General features: G+C 36.3%; 1 protein-coding gene across 2 annotated transcripts; it reads left to right on the top strand.

Moving 5' to 3' along the window:
• Positions 1-12,799: 12,799 nt before the first annotated feature.
• Positions 12,800-20,398, top strand: LOC141293774 (protein FAM72A). Of its 2 annotated transcripts, XM_073825832.1 has the most exons (6): positions 12,800-12,931; positions 13,271-13,463; positions 13,566-13,643; positions 14,273-14,397; positions 18,698-18,826; positions 19,496-20,398. In XM_073825832.1, the coding sequence occupies exons 2-5, from the start codon at positions 13,318-13,320 to the stop codon at positions 18,790-18,792; spliced, it is 444 nt and encodes a 147-aa protein (XP_073681933.1). In that variant the 5' UTR covers positions 12,800-12,931; positions 13,271-13,317; the 3' UTR covers positions 18,793-18,826; positions 19,496-20,398. The 2 variants fall into 2 exon arrangements, with proteins under 2 accessions (XP_073681933.1, XP_073681932.1); XM_073825831.1 differs by having other exon boundaries at positions 18,698-20,398.
• The last annotated feature ends 415 nt before the right edge of the window (positions 20,399-20,813 follow it).

Below are 20,813 nucleotides of genomic sequence, written 5' to 3'. Positions count from 1 at the left end.
ATTCTCTTTTGTATAATAAAAGTGAATGAGCACCAAAAAAAGCATCATTAAAGATGCCTATATGATTTATTAACTATATTCTAAACGTTCTGAAGCAATACAATAAGAAAAAAGTCATACGAGTTTCAAAAGAAAAGAAGGTCAATTACATAATTTTTACTTTTTGCTCATTTAAAGGTGAATTGTGCATTTTTTGCACAACTGTGCGACCGCCTTTAGTTGAGCAAAAATGGCACACTTCACCTTCATTTGCAAACAGAATTGCAAATAATGTCCGAATTGCTTTAACAAGCAATCTGTACTTCCGTTTAGTTGCACTTGTGGTGCAAAATTGTAAAACAATATACAATTTTAAATGCACTATCATTGAGCAACCAGTCAGACAGACATGCCATTGCACCACTTTCAGATTGTGTAACAATTTGTAAATCATTTCACTACTAACATTTATGGATACCTACTGGTGCCCATGCAAAGCTTCTTCCTAGTGGAAATCCAACATCCTCAAAGGCGGAACTAATGGAAAACAGCCATGTCTGTGACAAGCAATCCATAATTAGCACTTTTTATAAAGTAAGTCCCTTCCTGTCTGGCATCCTCCAATCAGGACAGCCGAAACATTAGGGAGTACATCCAAAGTGTGCACTCTGACCTCTTTCATTTGATCTGCTCTTTAAATTTAAAACACTGACTGAGTAAACGATCCGGGTCTTAGAGCTAACATCACAGTCACCAACTGGCATGTGTTCTCCTGCCATGCAGATTGCAAAATCCACTAAAACCAAGACTGCCCATTTTAGTCCGCCAAAGAAGTGGATGGAAGACAGAATGTAAATGGTTTTCCACTTTGCAGCCTCTCTCCAACCCTCCCCCACACCTTCCCTTGGCAGAACGCCGGGAAAGTGCTTGATGACTTTACCGTGCTTGTTTGAAGGTCTGCTGGACTTCAGGACATTTAGCATGGACTGACAGAGAAATCACATTATTTAGTCCACCGTTACCCATCAGGGAGATGAGCCATGAAAACGAGCCATGTGTGCATGAATTGCATGCTTACTAATATATAGAAAAATGAATAGAAAAATAGTTTGGAAATAGCTGGTCCCATAGCGGACAGTGAGGGCAGGTAAATGAAGCGGGCATGTTTCAGATCCAGTCTGGAGTGTTTAGACTCAGATTGGGATTCACCTGGTGTTCATTTGTTGAGAAGCACAGCGGAAGATTAATTAGAGGGAACAGAAAGTCGATACAGCCATTTTCATTTCCACAGTAAATTATGCTGATGCAGTGCAAACAGTTTAATAAGAGTTTTAAAGAGTGTGATTTCGGTCTCATTCCTTCCTATTCTATGTCAGGTAACAGTTTGTGCATCTAACCATGTGCATCCAGCGGGATCAGGCATCTGTTGTCGATTATGGCCTTTCTGTTGCGTTCACAAACACTACGCTGTGTCTGTCCATTGGTGGATTGAGGGAAGCAAAAATTTCTCCTGCATCTGAAGGGAAAGAGGCATTTAGCACATAACAGATGTTGGAAACAAAGATGATTAATTGGTTAAAGAGATTTTGAAAGTGACTGCAAAAGTAAGAAACACTACAATGGTATAAGAAAGTCCATTGTCCTTCACCCTGATCCAGGTCAACTCCCTCAGGGCTGGTCCTCTAACAGGAAGTCCAGAGATCGGGGGTGAGTTTCCAATTCAGAAGCACACAATAGCAACAATACGTGTGTGTTGTGCACTGTCTCCCCCTCCTTCCTCTCCTCTTCTTCCTTAAACAAACATCCTTCCTGGGGAAGATTATTTCAGATCAAGTCAGCATTTCCACGTAAAGTACATTTACATACTGTATTCTAGCGCCGCACTGGACACACCATCCATTTCACGGACTCATTAAGTGCTAAAGTGGAGCGACTTGGCCGGAGTGAGAGCCACGGATCAATGCTGACCCGTTCTAATTGAGGCACGCTCGTTATAGGAAGGGTATTAAAAAGGACAAGAAGAGATTAGTGGAAACGTAACGATTCGTTGCAGCCGCGGCGTGGGTAAACAAAGGGGGATGCAGAGCCGTAAACCTAAATGACTTTCTCATCATCGGCCTTGCAGATTAACTGAACATATTGGAATGGGTAAAAGAGGTGATGGTGCTTTCTAAAAACCAACTAAGCCATAACATTAGGAGTGACCACTAACAAAAATCCATTTAAAGGCACAATATGTAAGACGTAAGTGTTAAAATATTCAAAAACCACTAGAACAGGGTTATATATTTTGCTGACTTGTGTACTAACATTATCTTAAATGTTAGTATGTTTAAATCTAGAGAAATAACCAGTTTTAACTAGTGTAGCAAGCTGTGCCATAGCGTCGCCTACCAATGAAAACATGGAAACCCCAAAGACACGTTAATATATTATGCATTTTATTAGACAGGTGACGAATGCACAGTAGCAGTATAACAGAATTTTCAACACACTCAAATGTATCTAGTTTGATAAAACAATGCTGCTTTTTCCTACATACGCATGACTGGAAGAAGCGGAAGTGGTTGCCCATGGCATAATAAAAGCCCGATGCTTTCAAGCCGTGAATCTGGCTCGTCCTTCATTAGCAATTGCTTCCACTTTCAACCCTACCCTGCTTCATACTACAGTGATGTTAATAAGACTTTAGTATACTAGCTCATCCATGAACATGATTTCTTGCCGAGTTCTGTCGGGTTACATCGGCTGTAGGGATGAAGACGACAACTCCCAGGATTCCACACTCAATCAAAGCGTCATCAAACTCTAGCAGCGAAAACTTACATATTGTGCCTTTAAATACATCCTTCATAGCATTAACTAACCAAAATGGTCAAAGAATGCTCTATTTCTCCAATATTGGGTTGATATAAAATAAGGATTGCAATGGGATCGTAGTTAAACACATAGTGGCCAACTAGTAAAAGGGCTAATTCACCCAAAAATGAAATTTGAGTTATTAATTACTCACCCTCAAGTCGTTTCAAACTTGTAAGATCTTCATTCATCTTCGGAACACAAATTAAGATATTTTTTATGAAATCCGAGAGCTTTCTGACCCTGTATAGACAGCAACACAACTACCACCAAGCCCCAGAAAGGTAGTAAGAACATTGTTAAAATAGTCCATGTGACATCAGTGGTTCAACTGTGATGTTATTAAGCTATGAGAATACTCATTAAAAACTCTTTTTTTGTTGTTTGTTTTTCTTTGCGCACAAAAAGTATTCTCGTAGCTTCATAAAATTAGGGTTGAACCACTAATGTGACATGGACCATTTTAACTATTTTAAATGTCCTTGCTACCTTTCTGAGCCTTGAATGTGCCAGTTGCTGTCTATGCAGAAAGCTCTCAAATTTCATCAAAAATATCTGAATATGTGTTCTGAATATAAACAAAGGTCTTATGAGTTTGGAATGACATGTTGGTAAATAATTAATGACAGAATTTTTATTTTTGGCTGAACTATCCCTTTAACCAATCAATTTTATCACAACCAATCTCAAAATGTCAAACATCAGCCAATTAATCAGCTTGGTCTACATATAGCTCCAGATGTGTGAAAAAACAAAACCACTGCTAATGAAACCAAGTGAAGGTTTCTCATTCTCATTCCATGTCTTTTTGCCAGATAACAGCTGCTTGGGTTGTGAAGACTCCACTATTTCGACTGTCGGCAGAAAGACATGCTGTTGCAGAATTAGAAATGAGCAGTGAAAGAGATCGAGAACGCTGAGGATGAAATCCAGAATATAATATGAAAATGATCAAAAGCAACGGTCTGTTTTAGGCCTTACGTGCAGTGAAAATGGATGAACGCAGTCATTACTGACATTCAAGCAGGGAAATGCGAGGAACTCTGCCGAAGAGGGAAAATGTTAGTAGACTTTTGCACCCTCCCCCAAAACACTAGCATCAGCACTTCAAACAGAATTCAACAGTGACCTACATACATAGGCGTCAAGATGCTATTAAAATCAATTAATCTACAAAAATCGCCTGCTCTGATTCATTTTGCACTATATGGTTTCTCTGCCATCTATAAATTAGAGGAACTAATGCCATATGAATGAAGGAAATCTTTTCTATTGTTAAAAATACATCAAGCACAGCACATAAAGTGGGGCAAAGCATCTTCCAGACTTTTCTTTTTTATTAGCAATGCCAATTAAAGCAGTCAATCATTCTGGTTCCCACAGCTTCAGAAAGCTCTTATATGCATAGTCACTTTTCAATTGCTTGACAGGCTCACTCCCCATGTCTGAGGGATTATAGCAACATTATCCAATCCTTCCAACCAGCTGTGGTGAAAAACAGCTGTACGTTTCCTGCCAATCCTTGGATGTCAAGCCCAGTTTTCCATCACTTTCAGTTCTTTCAGGTAGAAGGTCTGAATGGAGAATCCAAGGCATTGAAATTTACATACAAGAATCAGATTGTTGAGATATTCAGACAGTTTGTCTGAAGCCTACGCATTCGCTAGATTTTAATAGCTCAAGATACCAGTACCAACTCCAGGGCATTGGAAATAAGTACATGATTTCAATGGAAAAACTGTGTGTTTCGCATCAAGCTGATGTTAATCAATGATAATCCAGTTAGAACCGTACGCAGCTTTGATGTGTTTCTCTCTCTGACTTCTCCAGTTTCAGATTTTCTCCTCGTGCCTGGTTGCCTCAGCACAGAAATGGATCACCAGGCAATTACTGCTTCCTCTTCTGCCACTAATTCATGACAGATTATTTAGCCAAATCAGCCATGTTTCACTAGGCATGGCTGCTTTCGAAATCTAGGCCATTTTTTCAGCGTGCGCCCTTGCAATTCCTGAGAGAAGAAATCATGCTTATTATTGTTTCTTTCCAGATTCTGTCAGCTCAAGATTATTGAGCAAACTGATCAACAAGCATTTTTTCCAGGCATGGCAGAGTAATAGGGATTTGCTTGTGGGGGAGTTTGGGGGTTCAAATTGGCAAGAGAAAGTGATATGACACAGCATCTAGGGATGCACCGATCCACATTTTTTCACTTCCGATCCGATTCCGATACCTGAATTTGGATATCTGCCGATACCGATACTATTCCGATACCAGAGCTCTATTTGCTTTTATATCACTATGACTATTATCATTATTGTTGATTTTATGAGGCTGTAACAAACTTCTCTACAAGCAAGTCTAAGTATCTCCCAAAAAGCAACTTGAGGTAAGTATGAGGTTAGAAAATGGCAGAAATCCCATCCTGAAAACAAATATGCAACTTTAAGGGTTTAAATTGATATTTATTTAAATTTCAAGACAGGGTTACTAGATACTAGTGCAATATACACTCTTGTTGCATAAAACAAAAAGGTTTTCAAATATTTGAAATAAAAAATAAATATTCACACTATAAATAGAACAATGTGCATCTGATCAACATAAATTCAGTAAATTCTTGCTTGTGTAGCAGCAACAAAATAAGGTTTTCAAATGTTAAACATTTTGAATAAAAGTGCAATAAGTGCACTTTTCGGATCAGCAAAAAACAAACAAAACAAAAAAAAGTTTGTTGTTTATTAATTACTGAATGCTTACTTTAAGTACTTCTAATCCACAGCAAAAACTAGCTGAACTAATATAATAAGTAACAAAACAAGAACACTAACACAAATGACAAGTGTAGATGAATACAACATAAAGTTACTAATAAAATCAATAATACTAGTATTCAGGTGCAGAAATTTAATAATTCATTGATAAATAACTAGTGCTTCTCACTGCAGGTATTTATAGGATGCTGTCTCTTTAAGGCCTAATGCACGTAATACTGGCATGCATCTCCTTCTCAGCTGTTTCGGTTCACTGAAGACATAACCGACGGTGTTACCAGAATAAAACAACGGGTATTTAAACATAACTTTGTATGAATGTTTCTGTTCAAGAGACGTTAAAGAGTAATCAGTCTGTGAATCGCGCAGTTTGAATCACGTCTCTCTCTCTCTCTCTCTCTCTCTCTCTCTCTCTCTGTGCGCGTGCTCGCTTCAGGTGTGTGCGGCAACGTTAAAAACAGAAAATAACACGCACGAAGTCTACAAATTATAAACTTTTACTCTATGATGGGTAATATTTAACAGTTAATCTACTAAATAAATCCACGAGGTGCCACCTCTCGGAACAACGGCTTTGCAAACATTGCACGTTGCTGTCTTTGCGGCGTTTCCGACCGTAAAGTATTTCCACACAGCGGACATGTATGACGCTCAATGCTAAACTGCTACCTGCAAACTGAAGATTTTCTGAAAGGAGGCATGTCATCTCTCTCAGTGTCTCATTGGAGCACAGACACGTCACCTAGCCCGGGATCACTTGTGAAGTCATTTCAGCAGACAGTGCTGTACGTAGACATAACTCTGGATCGGAAATTTCTCTAGGTTGGATCGGAAATTTCCGATCCATTAATTAAGCTGGTATCGGAACCCGATACCGATACTGGATCGGATCGGCCCCATCCCTAACAGCATCCAGAGAGAGGAGCTGGAGGAGGAACAATAGTGCAAAATTAATATCAGGTTTATAGATTTACATTCATTTTATAAACTGAAACACAGTCTTGAGAGCAAATCAGTGTGGTGTGAGTAGCATTTCTCAGGGATGTGATGTGAATGCAATTATTAGTCAGTCAGTTCATCTGTAAAAGGCTAAATAAAAGTTACATTCATTTAACAACAAGGGCTGCTAAAAATGCTAACTTAGTTAAAATTCCCTGAAACCTCCATATTTGTGACCTTGGACCACAAAACCAGTCATAAGGGTCAAATTTTTGAAATTGAGATTTATCTGAAAGCTGAATAAATAAGCTTTCCACTGATGTATGGTTTGTTAGGATCTACAACTAGGCCTATTTGAAAATCTGAAATCTGAGGGTTTGAAAAAAATAATAAAATTGATAAAAATCGCCTTTAAAGATGTCCAAATGAAGTTCTTAGCCATGCATAATACTAATCAAAAATTACGTTTTGATATATTTATGGCAGGAAATTTGCAAAATATGTTCATGGAACATGATCTTAATATCCCAATGATTTTTGGCATAAAAGAAAACCGGATAATTTTGACATATACAATGTATTTTTAGCTATTGCTACAAATATACTTGTGCTACTTAAGACTGGTTATGTGGTCCAGGGTCAAATTTACTTGTTTTCCATGATCATAGGAAACCATTACATCTTTAACAACTCACTGTAATAAACAAACTGAGATGACCTTATGCAAAACACCTGCTGCTTATTTAAATTTTTCTATTTTGATCTCAATTTATTTACACTTCAGCATTACACTTGTCCCGTGGCAAAACATTATAATTCATCAAAACTTTCTACTATCCCTATTGGGGGAAACAACAACAACAACAACAACAACAACAACAACAACAACAAAAAAACACCAATGATATACCATATATGTGACCCTGGACCACAAAACCTCTCATAAGGGTCATTTTTTTTTTATTGATATTCATACATCAACTGAAAGCTGAATAAATAAGCTTCCCATTGATGCATGGTTTGTTAGGATATGACAATATTTGGATACAACTATTTGAAAATCTGGAATCTGAGGGTTTGAAAAAAATCGCCTTTAAAGTTTTCCAAACAAAGTTCTTAGCAATGCATATTACTAATCAAACATTTAATTATTTTTATGGTAGGAAATTTACAAAATATCTTCATGGAGCATGATCTTTACATAATATCCTAATTATTTTTGGCATAAAAGAAAAATTTATCATCTTGACCCATATATTTTGGGCTATTGCTACAAATATACCCGTGCTACTTAAGACTGGTTTTGTGGTCCATGGTCATAATGGTTTTCCATGATCATAGGAAACCATTACAACTTTAACTCAAACTCACTGTAATAAACAAACTGAGATAACCTTATGCGAAACACCTGCTTCTTGTATATCTTTTTCTATTTTGATTTCAATGTGTTTACACTTCAGCACTACACTTGTCCAATGGTAAAACTGTGTAATTCATCAAAACTTTCTACTATCCCTATTGGGACAAAACAAACAAACAAACAAACAAACAAACAAAAAAACACCCATGAAAAACTGTATGTGACCCTGGACCACAAAACCAGTAATAAGAGTCAATTTTTAGAAACTGAGATGTATGCATCATCTGAAAGCTGAAGAAATAAGTTGGTGTATGATTTATTAGGATAGGACACTATTTGGCAGAGATACAACTATGAAAATCTGGGTGCAGAAAAAAAAATATAGGCTATATTGAAAAACAATCGCCTTTAAAGTTTTCCAAATGAAGTTCTTATTCGCATATTACTAATCAAAATATCTTCATTACTTAATATCCTAATGATTTTTGGCATGAAAGAAAAATTGATAATTTGACCCTTACAATGTATTTTGGGCTATTGCTACAAATATACCTGTGATACGTAAGACTGGTTTTGTGGTCCAGGGTCACATATATTCAGCACTGCTGAACTGAACATAGATGGTTTGCTAGTTATAGCTAGTTTAAAATGGTCTCCCAGCCTGATCCAGCCAAAAGACCAGACTGACACACTAGCTAAAACCATCACACCAGCTTAGGCTGGTTTGAACTGTTTTAGCTATTTTCCATGCAAAACTTACATTTAGGCACCCTAAACCAGGCTCATATTCTGTCTAGCAATATTTATATGTCACAATGACCTACTTGAATGAAAACTCTCATAGATGAGAAACTCAGTGACTGTTATTAAAGGAGATTTTCCCCACACTCAGCAGCAACAGGCAATGCTCAATTGCTCTATTCAAAGTGCCAGAGACTGGGCAAATACACAAAAGGGCAGGCACACATAACGGCGTGAATAACATGATAGGGAGCTTCCCTAATGGAGTGAATCATTCAATTCGCCTTTCAATTAAAAAGCAGCTTCGTTGTACTTCATCAGACAGATGTTTCTATGGGAACGGAATCCCTCTCTAGTGAGACAAAAACACGCTTTGCGTACACATCTGTGTGAAGAAATATGCGTGGTGTATTGTTACAACTATTTAATGAAATACTACATTACTACTTTAAAAAAAAAAAATCTGAAAACTTTCAAAGTAACACTTTACACTGTTACCACAGCGTAGTATGAATAACATTAATGAGGTTACAGCCATAACCGAACTGTCACCAAGGCATCACACCTTTAGGCTACTTCATTCACGCTCACTAGTGCCAAAACACAACAGTTTTCGCTGAGATACAACTCAAAACGGTTTTAAACGTGTTGTTAAGTCCCTGACCTACTGTAAAACATCTATGTGAGCCAAGCTGACATGTTTCAAAAATCAATAGGTTGAACACAGCACCACACCAGCTCATATAGAGACACGCAGGGCAAAAGAAAACGCCCTGCCTTGTCCATACGTACAACCTACAGAGAGAGAAACAATACAGATAAACAGCACAAACGTCACATAAATAACACATTTTAAATAGTAAAACCTTTGTTTAAAAGGTTTAGGAGTTCGTATTTATTGACAATATCGCCTCTCAGGCGACTGACTGACTGACCGATCGCACATCTATCATTCCGTTTGGACACATTGCCACATGTGGAGAAGAGCTAGCATTGTTTCTCACAAAGTCAAATAAAAAGCGTTTTTCTCCGGGAACACAACTGCGTTGTGCTCGTACCTATACATTGTAACCTATCCAGCAAGAAACACAATGGTAGCCGCGGAAGACTGCACATAATAGCGACACATTCACTTACCTTTAACTTGCGTTTCATATTCGGCTATAATCTCCTTGTCCTTTCGGAATTTAGCGGGAGACGTCATATTGATCTAAGCGAAATAAGTCCTGTCACAGCGAGAAACACCGCAGAACAAAAGCCTCTTCGCCCGCACTTCGTCAACAGATATCCAGTGAATATGTAGGAATGGAAAGCAGTGGATGGGTATTGTCTCCTGATGATCAATCACGCCGCATTATTAGTTGGAGCTGCCGTTGGCTTCCTAGGTTGAATATGTCCGAGGAACGAAGCAGAAGCAGAAAAAGAAGAGTTGCATCCCATTCACTCGCACTTGGATGGATCCGAGCGACCAGACGCAGCGCCTTCAAAAGTTTCAGCCTTCCTCCAGCGGTCAGACGTGTGAGTGAGGCTACAGATTCTTCTCAGGGCAGGATGAAGGCATGGATTAGACTTCCCAGCATCACACTGCACACAAACAGGGCAGAGAAAAGTTCACTGGATCAGGTTTCTAAAGACTAGTTCCTTCCAGTAAACTTCCTCAAAATATTTTCGTTTCGTTTTATTTGTTTAAAACAGACGTTTACCTCATCAAAGCTCCGCTTTACAATGTTTAGTTACGAAAAATGTAAACTGACGCATAATTGCGGGTACGAAATGATATTATTCTGATATCTGACTACTTCATAATAAAACAAATCATTAATAATGTATGTGTAATAATATGCAGATTGGATTAATTGTATTGAACTAATTTTCTATAGCCTACACATAACAATATGGCATCAATTAGATAGATATTTCACATTACAATATGGCATCAATTAAAAACACATTTTAAACCTAGTGTCATAGGTGTGGAAAATCATTGTGACATGCTGCCATGTATGATTTTATCTCTAAGATGATCAAAGAAAATTCTAATGACCGATTTTGACATGATTGTTGCCTTTAAATAGGAAAAGCCTGAAACAAATGTGTCCAGTTGGAAAAACGAGGTTAAAGAGTACTTAAACATTGTCATATCATGTAGCCTAGCCTAAAACACGTTTAAAAAGATTATGCCAGGGTTGTTGCAGACTTTAAATCACCAGTCCTAAAATGAAAGAGGTTATGCCCATGAGCAACAAGAGGGAGTTTGTCGAGTAACGTGATGTGAAAAGCAGAGAGGCCCCTGGTGACTCTCTGAATAGTTCAGGGCTTTCCTTAAGGAGATTCCTGCATTTCATCCGGACGATTGCGAGGGTTTCTCGTGCCTAATGCGCCCGTATCATATACTGCTGAATTGAATCGATCAGCCACTTACCTTAAAAGGCGATTTCCATGTCTGCAATCGAGTTTCATTTACCAGATTTCTCCCTCTAGACTTACTGTTACGCTATTCTCTGAATTTTCCCAAACTCAAACCCCGCCTCTTTTCAGGGAAGAGAAAGAACAACCCCCCCTCTATTGTCATTGGTTACAACACACGAACACGACATGAATCTATCAAATTGCCAAAAGATACATTTCTGAGGCATTAATAGTACTGTTTTATCTCATAACTCCATTGCATGCCGCCTAATTTAATTAAAAGGCTGGAGCAAATGAAATAACTTAAATATTTTACAAACTGCTTTTTAAAGCCTCCTTGTTTCTCTTTTTATTTATGTCGCCCTTGTGTTGATAAAAATGAAATTAATAATCATGTAAACAATAATTGTTTTTGTTAATGTATTTCTTCATTTTTTTCTTACATTTCTCTTTTTTTGTAGCGATGTTTGATTCGTGAACGAATCATTGCGAGTCGGATCTTTTAAATGAATCAGTTGAACCGGTTCACAAATCCGGTCTGACCAATTGTTCCTTTACTAAACTAATTATTCATGAGTCAAACAACCTATGCAAACTAAGTGAAAATTATGTTTTGGAACATGAGATGAGAATTTATGCTCTTATCATCTGTGAGGAGAAAAAAACTTTTTATAGGATACACTTGGAAGCTTCTTCACTCCTTACACCTCACCTTTTTGCAGTGCATTTAATTAATATCATCTTTGAAATGAATGACTTTCAAGTTAGGTGGTAACTAGAGGACAGACTAGCCAGGAAACCACCTGAGGAAGCGAGAAAGCATAAATGAAATTAAAACACCCAACAGCTGACGCTATGAACTGAATCTATTGTGGAGATGGTTTCAACAAATAAAATGAAGCATGCAAAAGAGATGTACATGTAATAATGTTTTTTGGTCTTTTTTTATATGTAAATGCAAATTATATGTGACCCAGGACCACAAAATCAGTCTTAAGTAGCATAGCCAAAAATACATTGTATGTCAAAATGATATTTTTTTCCTTTATGCCAAAACTCATTAGGATATTAAGTACAGATCATGTTCCATGAAGATATTTTGCACATTTCCTACCGTAAATATATTAAAACTTTTAATGTTTGATTAGTAATATATGCATTGCTAAGAACTTAATTTGGACAACTTTAAAGGCGATTTTTTTCAATATTTAGATTTTTTTGCACTTTAGATTCCAGATTTTTAAATATCTCTGCCAAATATTGTCATATCCTAACAAACCATACATAAATGAAGAAAAAAAAAACTGTAAAAAATGGACCCTTATGACTGATTTTGTGGTCCAGAGTCACATATTTAGGTTTTATGAACTGAATTTCTGTATTAAACTGAACTGGAATGCACTGTATCACAATGAACACCCTTAATAATAACATTTAATCTAAATAAACGTTATAAACAGCATTTTTGGCACAAATAATCTACCACAAAGCGATGTCAGTGACCACGTGATGATAAAAGAATCACTGAACCGTTTTTGAATCAGTTCTTCGAAACAACTCGTTCGAAAGAACCGATTTGCACAAACGAATCGCTCCTCCCCTCCCTAGCGGTTTTGCGGAAAAGACACTGCAACCAATCACCTAAGGAATTTGAGCTGACCAATCATGTGTGAGATATGGTCATTCGTAACCAATCAGCGTTAGACATCGGGCTGTTTGAAAATCTTTCAGGAAGTGTATATCCGCTTTGACGGGGACGTAAACAAACGTAGCTTAGCAATCTAAGCCCTGTTGTAACGATAGAGAGCTTGTACTGTGGTACAATGTGTTTCTCTGCCGCGTAGATCTAGAACGATCTGATATTCGATACCAGGTAAGAATGATTCTATGGCATGCTTAGTACAAAAAAAGACTTCATATTTTAGTTAGCTAGCTAGCTCTCTAATAAGAAAAGAACAGCTTTTCTATACTCTAACAGAAGTGTGAAATTTCAGGAGTTACTGAGATTTATATCCATAATGTTAATTTGAAAGCCTTTTGCGTTTTTGTGTTTAATACACTTTAACTTGGTGACACTGCTAACGTAATACAGGTGCAAACAGGCTAGAGCTAGCTAGCTAGACAGGTGCAGGTCGTCTCAGTCAGGCTGTTAAACATCTGCTGCAGCCTTCAGGGCAGGTGCTGACTCTTTGTGACCATTTTCAATCAACAGGACCCGGTGTTTTATTAAGAGCTTTACTTGAAGATCTCAACTCCACAATGTCTACTTCAAATTTCAAGAATAAGTGTGTGACGCAAGTCAACTGTATATACTGTGATAGTCTGCTGTGTATGAGAGGGATGAAAGCTGTACTTTTGGCTGATACGGAAATAGAGTTGTTCTCAACCGACATACCACCAAATAGGTGAGGCTTCCGTGATCAGATTTCACTTGTATAAATATGGTCATCATTTTCTTTGTTTAATGCTTAAACATAAACAAGTCTGTGTTGTTTTCCCACATTTAGGACAGTTGATTTTGTGGCCAGCTGCTATTCCACTGAAAGCTGCAAATGCAAATTAAGAGACATTGCCTGTTTGAAATGGTAAAGAGGTTTTTATAACTACTATCACTCAGTTTTGACTACTTTTGTTTGTAGTGTTTAGGATAACTAGTGTTTGGAATTATAAGTTTATTAATAACAAATATGATGATATAGGAAATGAATGTTTTTTTTTAATGCAGTAATGCATTAAATTGATCAAGTGACAAAAGCATGTATAATGTTATAAAACATCTATTTCAAATAAAAGCTGTTCTTTTAAACCTTCTATTCATTAAAAAAATGACAATGTACTACTGTTTCTAGAAAAATAGGTTTTTACAAATAATAAGAAGGAATGTTTATTGACCAATAAATCAGCTTATTAGAATGATTTCTGAAGGATCATGTGACACTGAAGACTAAAGTAATGATGCTAAAAAATTCAGCTTTGCATCACAAGAACAAATTACATTTTACAAATATTACCAAACTGAAACTTTTAAATGGTATGCATTATCCTTATTTTATTTACACTGCAGCATAATTAGATTTGTAGGTTGGCATCAAACATGTTTTGGTAATGTTCAGTCTATTGTTAACTGAGCCGTTTGCTGTTGTTTTATTGTGTCTCACAAAGCATTTGAATCAGGTGTTTTTGTGTGTCTCTCTGGCTCTTTCTGCAAATTCAGTGGGAATGTTGTGGGATATCACGTGGTGGCCCCATGCAAGCCCTGCTTGCTGTCCTGCAACAATGGTCATTTCTGGATGTTCAACAGTGAAGCTGTGTCCACCATCAATAGACTTGATGCAACAGGTTTGAAACATCTCATGTAAAAACACTGTGACCCCTGCTTATGTTCAGACTGCTTTTGCATACCATTGTTTCATAATTTCAATTTCACAAGAGAATTTGCTCACATCCATCCAAAACATTTTAAAACCTTAAAACTAGAGGTCGACCGATGTATCGGTTTTGCCGATTAATCGGCACCGATAGTTGATTGGCCGAACCATCGGTTATCGGCAAAAATCCTTGCCGATAGTTTTTCCGGGTTGCGTTCTTTGCTGAAGCGGCTCACGCTCCGCTGTCATGGAGTATGAGAGGTTAAGCCCTAGACCAATGTTTAATGCCAGGATTGTTACCATATATTTGTATTGATTTATATCCAGCTGTTTATATTCTTAGCCAGCAAAGTTGCAGGTGTAAAGACATGAGAAAGCAAACTGTGTTCATTCAGCCGACAAAATCAGTCACAGCGCGCCATAGTTTTACATTACACATCTTTCCTACATCGTTCATAAAGACTTGACCCTGTGCTGGAAAATTGAGTATTGTGCATTTAAGCAAACTATTTGTATTTCTTTAGCTCTAATTAAGTCTGTATGCTTAATACAGAGCTATAATTTATGTTTTAGCCTTTTCTTCAGGCCGTTAAAGCATGGTGAGTTTGCATCTTGTTATGCACTTTATTTCACAATGCCATTTTCCTGTTCCTATTTGATTTTAATAACTGATCAACAAAAATATCTATTAAAAATTAAGATAAAAATAATACAAAACGAAATTCGTTAAAGAAGGGATTTTCCACAAATAAAAACGTACGAAGTTGACAAAAAATGTGTCTGACCCTCTCCAATTCGTATTGCCGTCCAATTCATACCACGTCCTTTATGACATTTACAAATTACACAAACTTCTTTCGTAATTAACATATTAAACTGAAACAAGACAAAAACAAATAATATTTTAACATAAATGTAAAACAAAAGAAATTGTTTCTGAAATGGCTGCATTATAGATCGCACTTTCTCTTTCCGTTTCATGTTTAAACTAACCTTTGCCGCTTTTTTGATCATTCTTGAAGTAAACATTTGCCCGTTTGGTGATTAAATAAACTGTTTTAGATTTATGCTTGAACTATACAACGCGTCCTGTGTGTGTGTGTGATACCTGCAAGTTGTCCGCGCAACACAGCGCTGCACTTTTGTTCGGTTTCATTAAAGGGTGGGTGAAAAATAGATTCTCCGACGCACCTCAATCCTCTCTTCAATGAGCGTGTTTTTCCCGCATATGGCACGCGTGCGCGCCAGAAACGCGGCTGGCTTCATTGCACAGAATTTCCACAGTGAGCTAAGTGTATTGTTTGACAGTGTGAGCTATCAATCGCAGTTTTTGACTTTACATGTGCCTTCATTTCTGCCGTTTATAATGCAGTACTATTAGATGCACTGACAGACTTTCAATTGCTCTTTGTGTTTGTTCGTCCTAAAAAGCTTGATTGCAGATGCAGTTAAATGCACTTGGATTTTCAAATACTTTTATACGAAACTGATGTACACACAGTCAGTTATGTTTTCAGAGCAGGACAAAACATCTGATACATCGAAATAGATCTGTGCATTCGTTTGAATGCAGCCTGTTAAAGCTGCCTCTGTCTGATCTCATCTGTAATAATCAAACGAAAAAGAAAAAAACTATTTCTGTAAACTTGCTGACACTTAAAGAACACTAATTTTAAATAAGTAATTATTTTAAAAAGCAGCCTGCTTATATAATAAAAAAAGTTAAAATTTAAAGATTCCCACCCCTTTACAATGAGCCCATTTGTAACATCAACTAAGATTGATGAAAGCTGTAGAATAGAAGTGTTGTTTCTTGTTAGAGTGTTAATTTCAACATTTACTGATATATTGTTAAATTTCGAAGTTCATTTTGTTAACATTAATGAACTATGAAATAACTTTAATGATCAATTTATAATTAGTATTAACATTTTTATTCATTTACAAAGTATGGTTTAGTATTTATTTTTTTAAATAGTAGAGCACTATTTTAGTTGCCCTTCAATATCCATTTTCAAAAACTATCGGTTAATTAATCGGTATCGGCCAGCGTGGTCCAACCTAGCTATCGGTATCGGTAAAAACCAATATCGGTCGACCTCTACTTAAAACGTATAATTATGCTTAAAGAGCAGTTGCATCTAGGTTCTTTTTTCTTACTTGTATAGTTGCTTATGTGTAGAGTATGTTTTAACACTAAGTACAGTTGAAGTCAAAATTTTTCATACACCTTGCAGAATCTGCAAAATGTTAATTATTTTACCACAATAATATGGAATATACAAAATGCATTTTATTTTCTATTTAGTACTGACCTGAATAAGATATTTCACATAAAAGACAGTCCCTTGTTTGTCCTAAGCAGTTAAACTGCCTGCTGTTCTTCAATCCTTCAGGTTCTACAAATTCTCTGGTTCTTCAGCATTTTTGTGTATTTGAACCCTTCCCAACAATGATTTTGAGATCCATCTTTTTACACTGAGGACAACTGAGGGACTCATATGCAACACTTACAGAAGGTTCAAACACTCATTGATGCTTCAGAAGGGAACCAGGGGGTGAAAACTTTTAAATGAAGATTTGTACATTTTTCTTATTTTGCCTAAATGTCAGTTTATTTAGTACCTCCCTTTAGAAGCTACAGAAGATACTTACATGTTTCCCAGAAGACAAAATAAGTTAAATTTACCCTGATCTTCAAATTCAAAATGTTTACACCCCTGGTTCTTAATGCATAATTTTTCCTTCTGGAGCATCAGTGAGCATTTAAACCTTCTGTAATAGTTGCATACGAGTCCCTCAGTTGTCCTCAGTGTGAAAAGATGGATCTCAAAATCATTCAGTCAATTGTGGGGCCTCAAGGTTACTCAAATATGCTGTTAGAGACCAATCATGAATCTGCACCAAAATGGCAGTAAATTCTGATGTCAGTCATTGGAAAATATCTTAAAAAGCCATATCGTGGTCTTCATTCGTCCTCGTGAGTAGAAGCGCTTTAGTTTCACAATCTGTCCAAAATGTTGAAGTCTGAGTGACAGGCATAAGGGGATGATCAAACAGAATGTGTTTTTGCTCTTATAAACACGAGACGTGCATAGTAGTATTCGACTGCAGAGCCGCAGCCCTGATGAATGGAAAAGAAGGCTGGGTTTTGAGTACAACACGTTGAAAAAGATGTGAGACGACACACAATGGTCAAAGATTTAATTCTAGCACATAATGACATAGAAAAACTAATTTAAAAAAGGCAGCGAAGCTTTGTAAAAAGCTCAGAGTAATCATGTCATCTCCATAAGAATGCTATGATTGGCCAATTTGGACCAAAGCGGACTTCATTCGTCAGTGCTACATGCTCATACCGGTAATCTACATTCTGCGTTCACACAGAGCACATTACAATTTCCCATACCGGTAAATTGCCAGAACCAATTTACCTCCTGTTCGCACATAATCTCTTAATGGTAATTTACCAGTAAAGACTGTATGTGTGAAAGGGGCTAATGATGACACATGGATTGACTCGCACTATAGGTTTTTGTAAGCTGGTGAACCATGTAAAGTAGGTTTTGGTTAAAATATTACCCAATGAAAGTACAATATACCTGATATATAAATGTTGTTCAATAAAAAAAAAAAGTTTAAAATATTGATACAAAATGTACAAAACATTTTTTACAAAAGTTTTTGCTCTGCACCAAAAGGGCATTTAAAAGGTAAAAATCTAGATTGGCACTCTCATGCATTTCGGTAATTGACCCTTCCTCAAAGTGGGCCTGTCTGGCACTCTTTGAGGAAGTCTTAATTGCCAAAATGCATTAGACTGCCAGTCTAGACTTTTAAACTTTTATTGTTTATATCAGAAGATGTGCCATGCACTGTAATTTTATCATGACTGATTGAAACCCAGCCAAAAAGCACCTTCTGTTTCCACAGCAAAAGATGCTGCCAACTGATCTTTTTAACTGAAACTCAAATTATTGTTTGGTATAAAATAGGAAATGAGTGTGAGCCATTTCTTGTGTATTTAAGATGATATTAGAAAAACAGTGAGTGCTGTAATTTAATTTTATTCTTTTTATTGTAACAAGGATTCATTAAATTGATTTATAGTGAAAGTAAAGACATTTATATAGTATTTTTTTTAAATGTAACATTTCTGTTCCAAATAAATGCTGTTTATTTTATCATTTATACATACAGACCCCAAAACCTCAGAGCAGTATTGTAAAGATTATATTTTTAGACATAATACAAGTCTGTCTCTTTCACAGGGCAGAACCTGTTGCTGTGGGGAGATCTTCCAGAACTGGAAGGCAGTGACGACGAGAGCCTGGACAGTCTCTCAGAAGAAGAGTACCTCAGATAGAAACACACATGTCCAAAGGAAGTAGACTCTGACGGTAGCAAACTAGTTTGCTTTCACTCACACAGATCTCCGTTTAAAGCACATTGTCTTGCCTTTAGCTGACTGGGAATAGGCAAAAGAGAAAAAAGTGGTTGTACCATCCCAGCGTGGTTTATATGCATTTTCTTTCGTCATCCTCCCAGATTAGTTAAAGTATGTCAGAGTGCCACTACCAAAGAAATGTTTCTGTTTTCTTTGCTTTACGGTTGCAGTAGCACAAAACATGATGATTGGATTTACAGACTTATGTCTTTAACGTTATAACATTGACGTTATCCTCATGTCTTTATAGCATTCACAAATGGATCAGACTGTTCGAGAAGAATAATTGAGTGTTATTTTGAGACATTAATACAGGTGATTTGCTCCGGTACTAATGCAGTTTTTGGGAGGCAACTAAATGGCTACCTAGCTAGCCATTTCTTTCCAGATAGATAGAGAGATAGATTTAAGTAACAATCTTGCAAAATTGTATGCTGTTTCCACAAGTCTAGGTGGTTTTATAGGAAGAAAATGACTGGCATTTACCATGTTTTAATGGTTTACCATTTCAATTGAAAGTCACATAGTTCCCTGAATATAGATATCTATCGGTATGTTTATTCTAAACAAGATTCATCCCTGCATAATCATCCACTCTCATCTGATTGTTTTCTGTTTTTAGATTTTGCTCTTTTCATGGCTTTGGCATTTGAAGTGGCACAAAGTGACTTGGCAGCTTCGAGTCAAGTAGTTAGTTCTCCGCTCAGTGACATTTGGCATTCCAACAACTTTGATTTAATATTTTTATGGTACTTTGCTTGGCACACTCTTTTCAATCAATGCTGTGTCATGAGAAGGAGTTTAAAACTTGTACTTTCTGTACTCCAGTTATGTTTCACTTTGTCACCAGGGCAATCATGAAAAAAGATATGGCAGAATGAAATCTGCACTTAATTACTGTAAATTCTGCATGACGCTGTGTGACATACTGGACAAAGCATTTAGGTTTCTTATTTTTCTCAATAGAAGTAACAAATGATTTGCATCCATTTTTTTTTTTTTTTTAAAGACATATAGTCATTCAGTAGCATTTTTTTCCACAATCCTGTTTACCATTTCACTGTGTAATTATATGATTTTCCCAAATATTTCAAAAATATGAAGGCTGTTATGCTTCATTGCAAACGTTATGCTTCAATGCAAAAGATTGCATTTTCTGTAAAAGAGAATAAACAACCACTATTGTGATAGCTTTCAGGTGTAGCATATGTAGGGGTTGGCTCTTTTATGCCTTGCAGCGATCTTTAGTATGCGTTTATGACCAATTTCAAACGATGAAAATTATGTTTTGCATTTTAACTTATTGAAAGAGGATTTATTTGATTTAAGTTATCTATGTTTTGAATGTATTTATTACTAGACATGATACTGTATTTATACTGACATGATTTCATTTGCGCCATGTGAGGATGAGAGGAAAAAAAAAAAAACATTTGTATACTTTTGATCTGCACTGACAATATGTTGTTGGTTTAAAATTCTGGGTTATTTTGTATGCTGATTGTCTTGATATTAAACTTTTTAATGTGGATATGCCTGTGTACGTTTCCTTTATTCACCAATGTTTAATACTGTCATTTTAAAATGTTTATCCTTAAGAATTGTTTAACATTTAACATTGCATGTCAGATCAACTGTTCATTAGTTGGTAACATTTTTTTTTTTTTTGCACCTTATGAAATCGGTTTTATTTTTATTTTTTTCCAAATTCTGGTTTTAAATTTTTCTGACTTAGTTTTTCTAGGCTCTGTTTTAAAGGTCGAATTAATTAAAATATAAAATGTATAATATTTAACAGCAATTTATTAAAAGTTTAACATAAGTTACATTTTTAAGGCCCTATAAAATATGTTTATATTTCAAATGTCAATTCAAATTCAGTTCTCTTTGTAACACATTTTGATTTCCAGGATTTTATTTTAATGGTTTCAATAAATTTC

Source organism: Garra rufa, chromosome 20, assembly GCF_049309525.1.
Source record: "Garra rufa chromosome 20, GarRuf1.0, whole genome shotgun sequence".
Classification (NCBI taxonomy): Eukaryota; Metazoa; Chordata; class Actinopteri; order Cypriniformes; family Cyprinidae; genus Garra; species Garra rufa.
The sequence above is the reverse complement of the archived record's forward strand: the minus strand, read 5'-3'. Positions and strand labels throughout refer to the sequence as shown.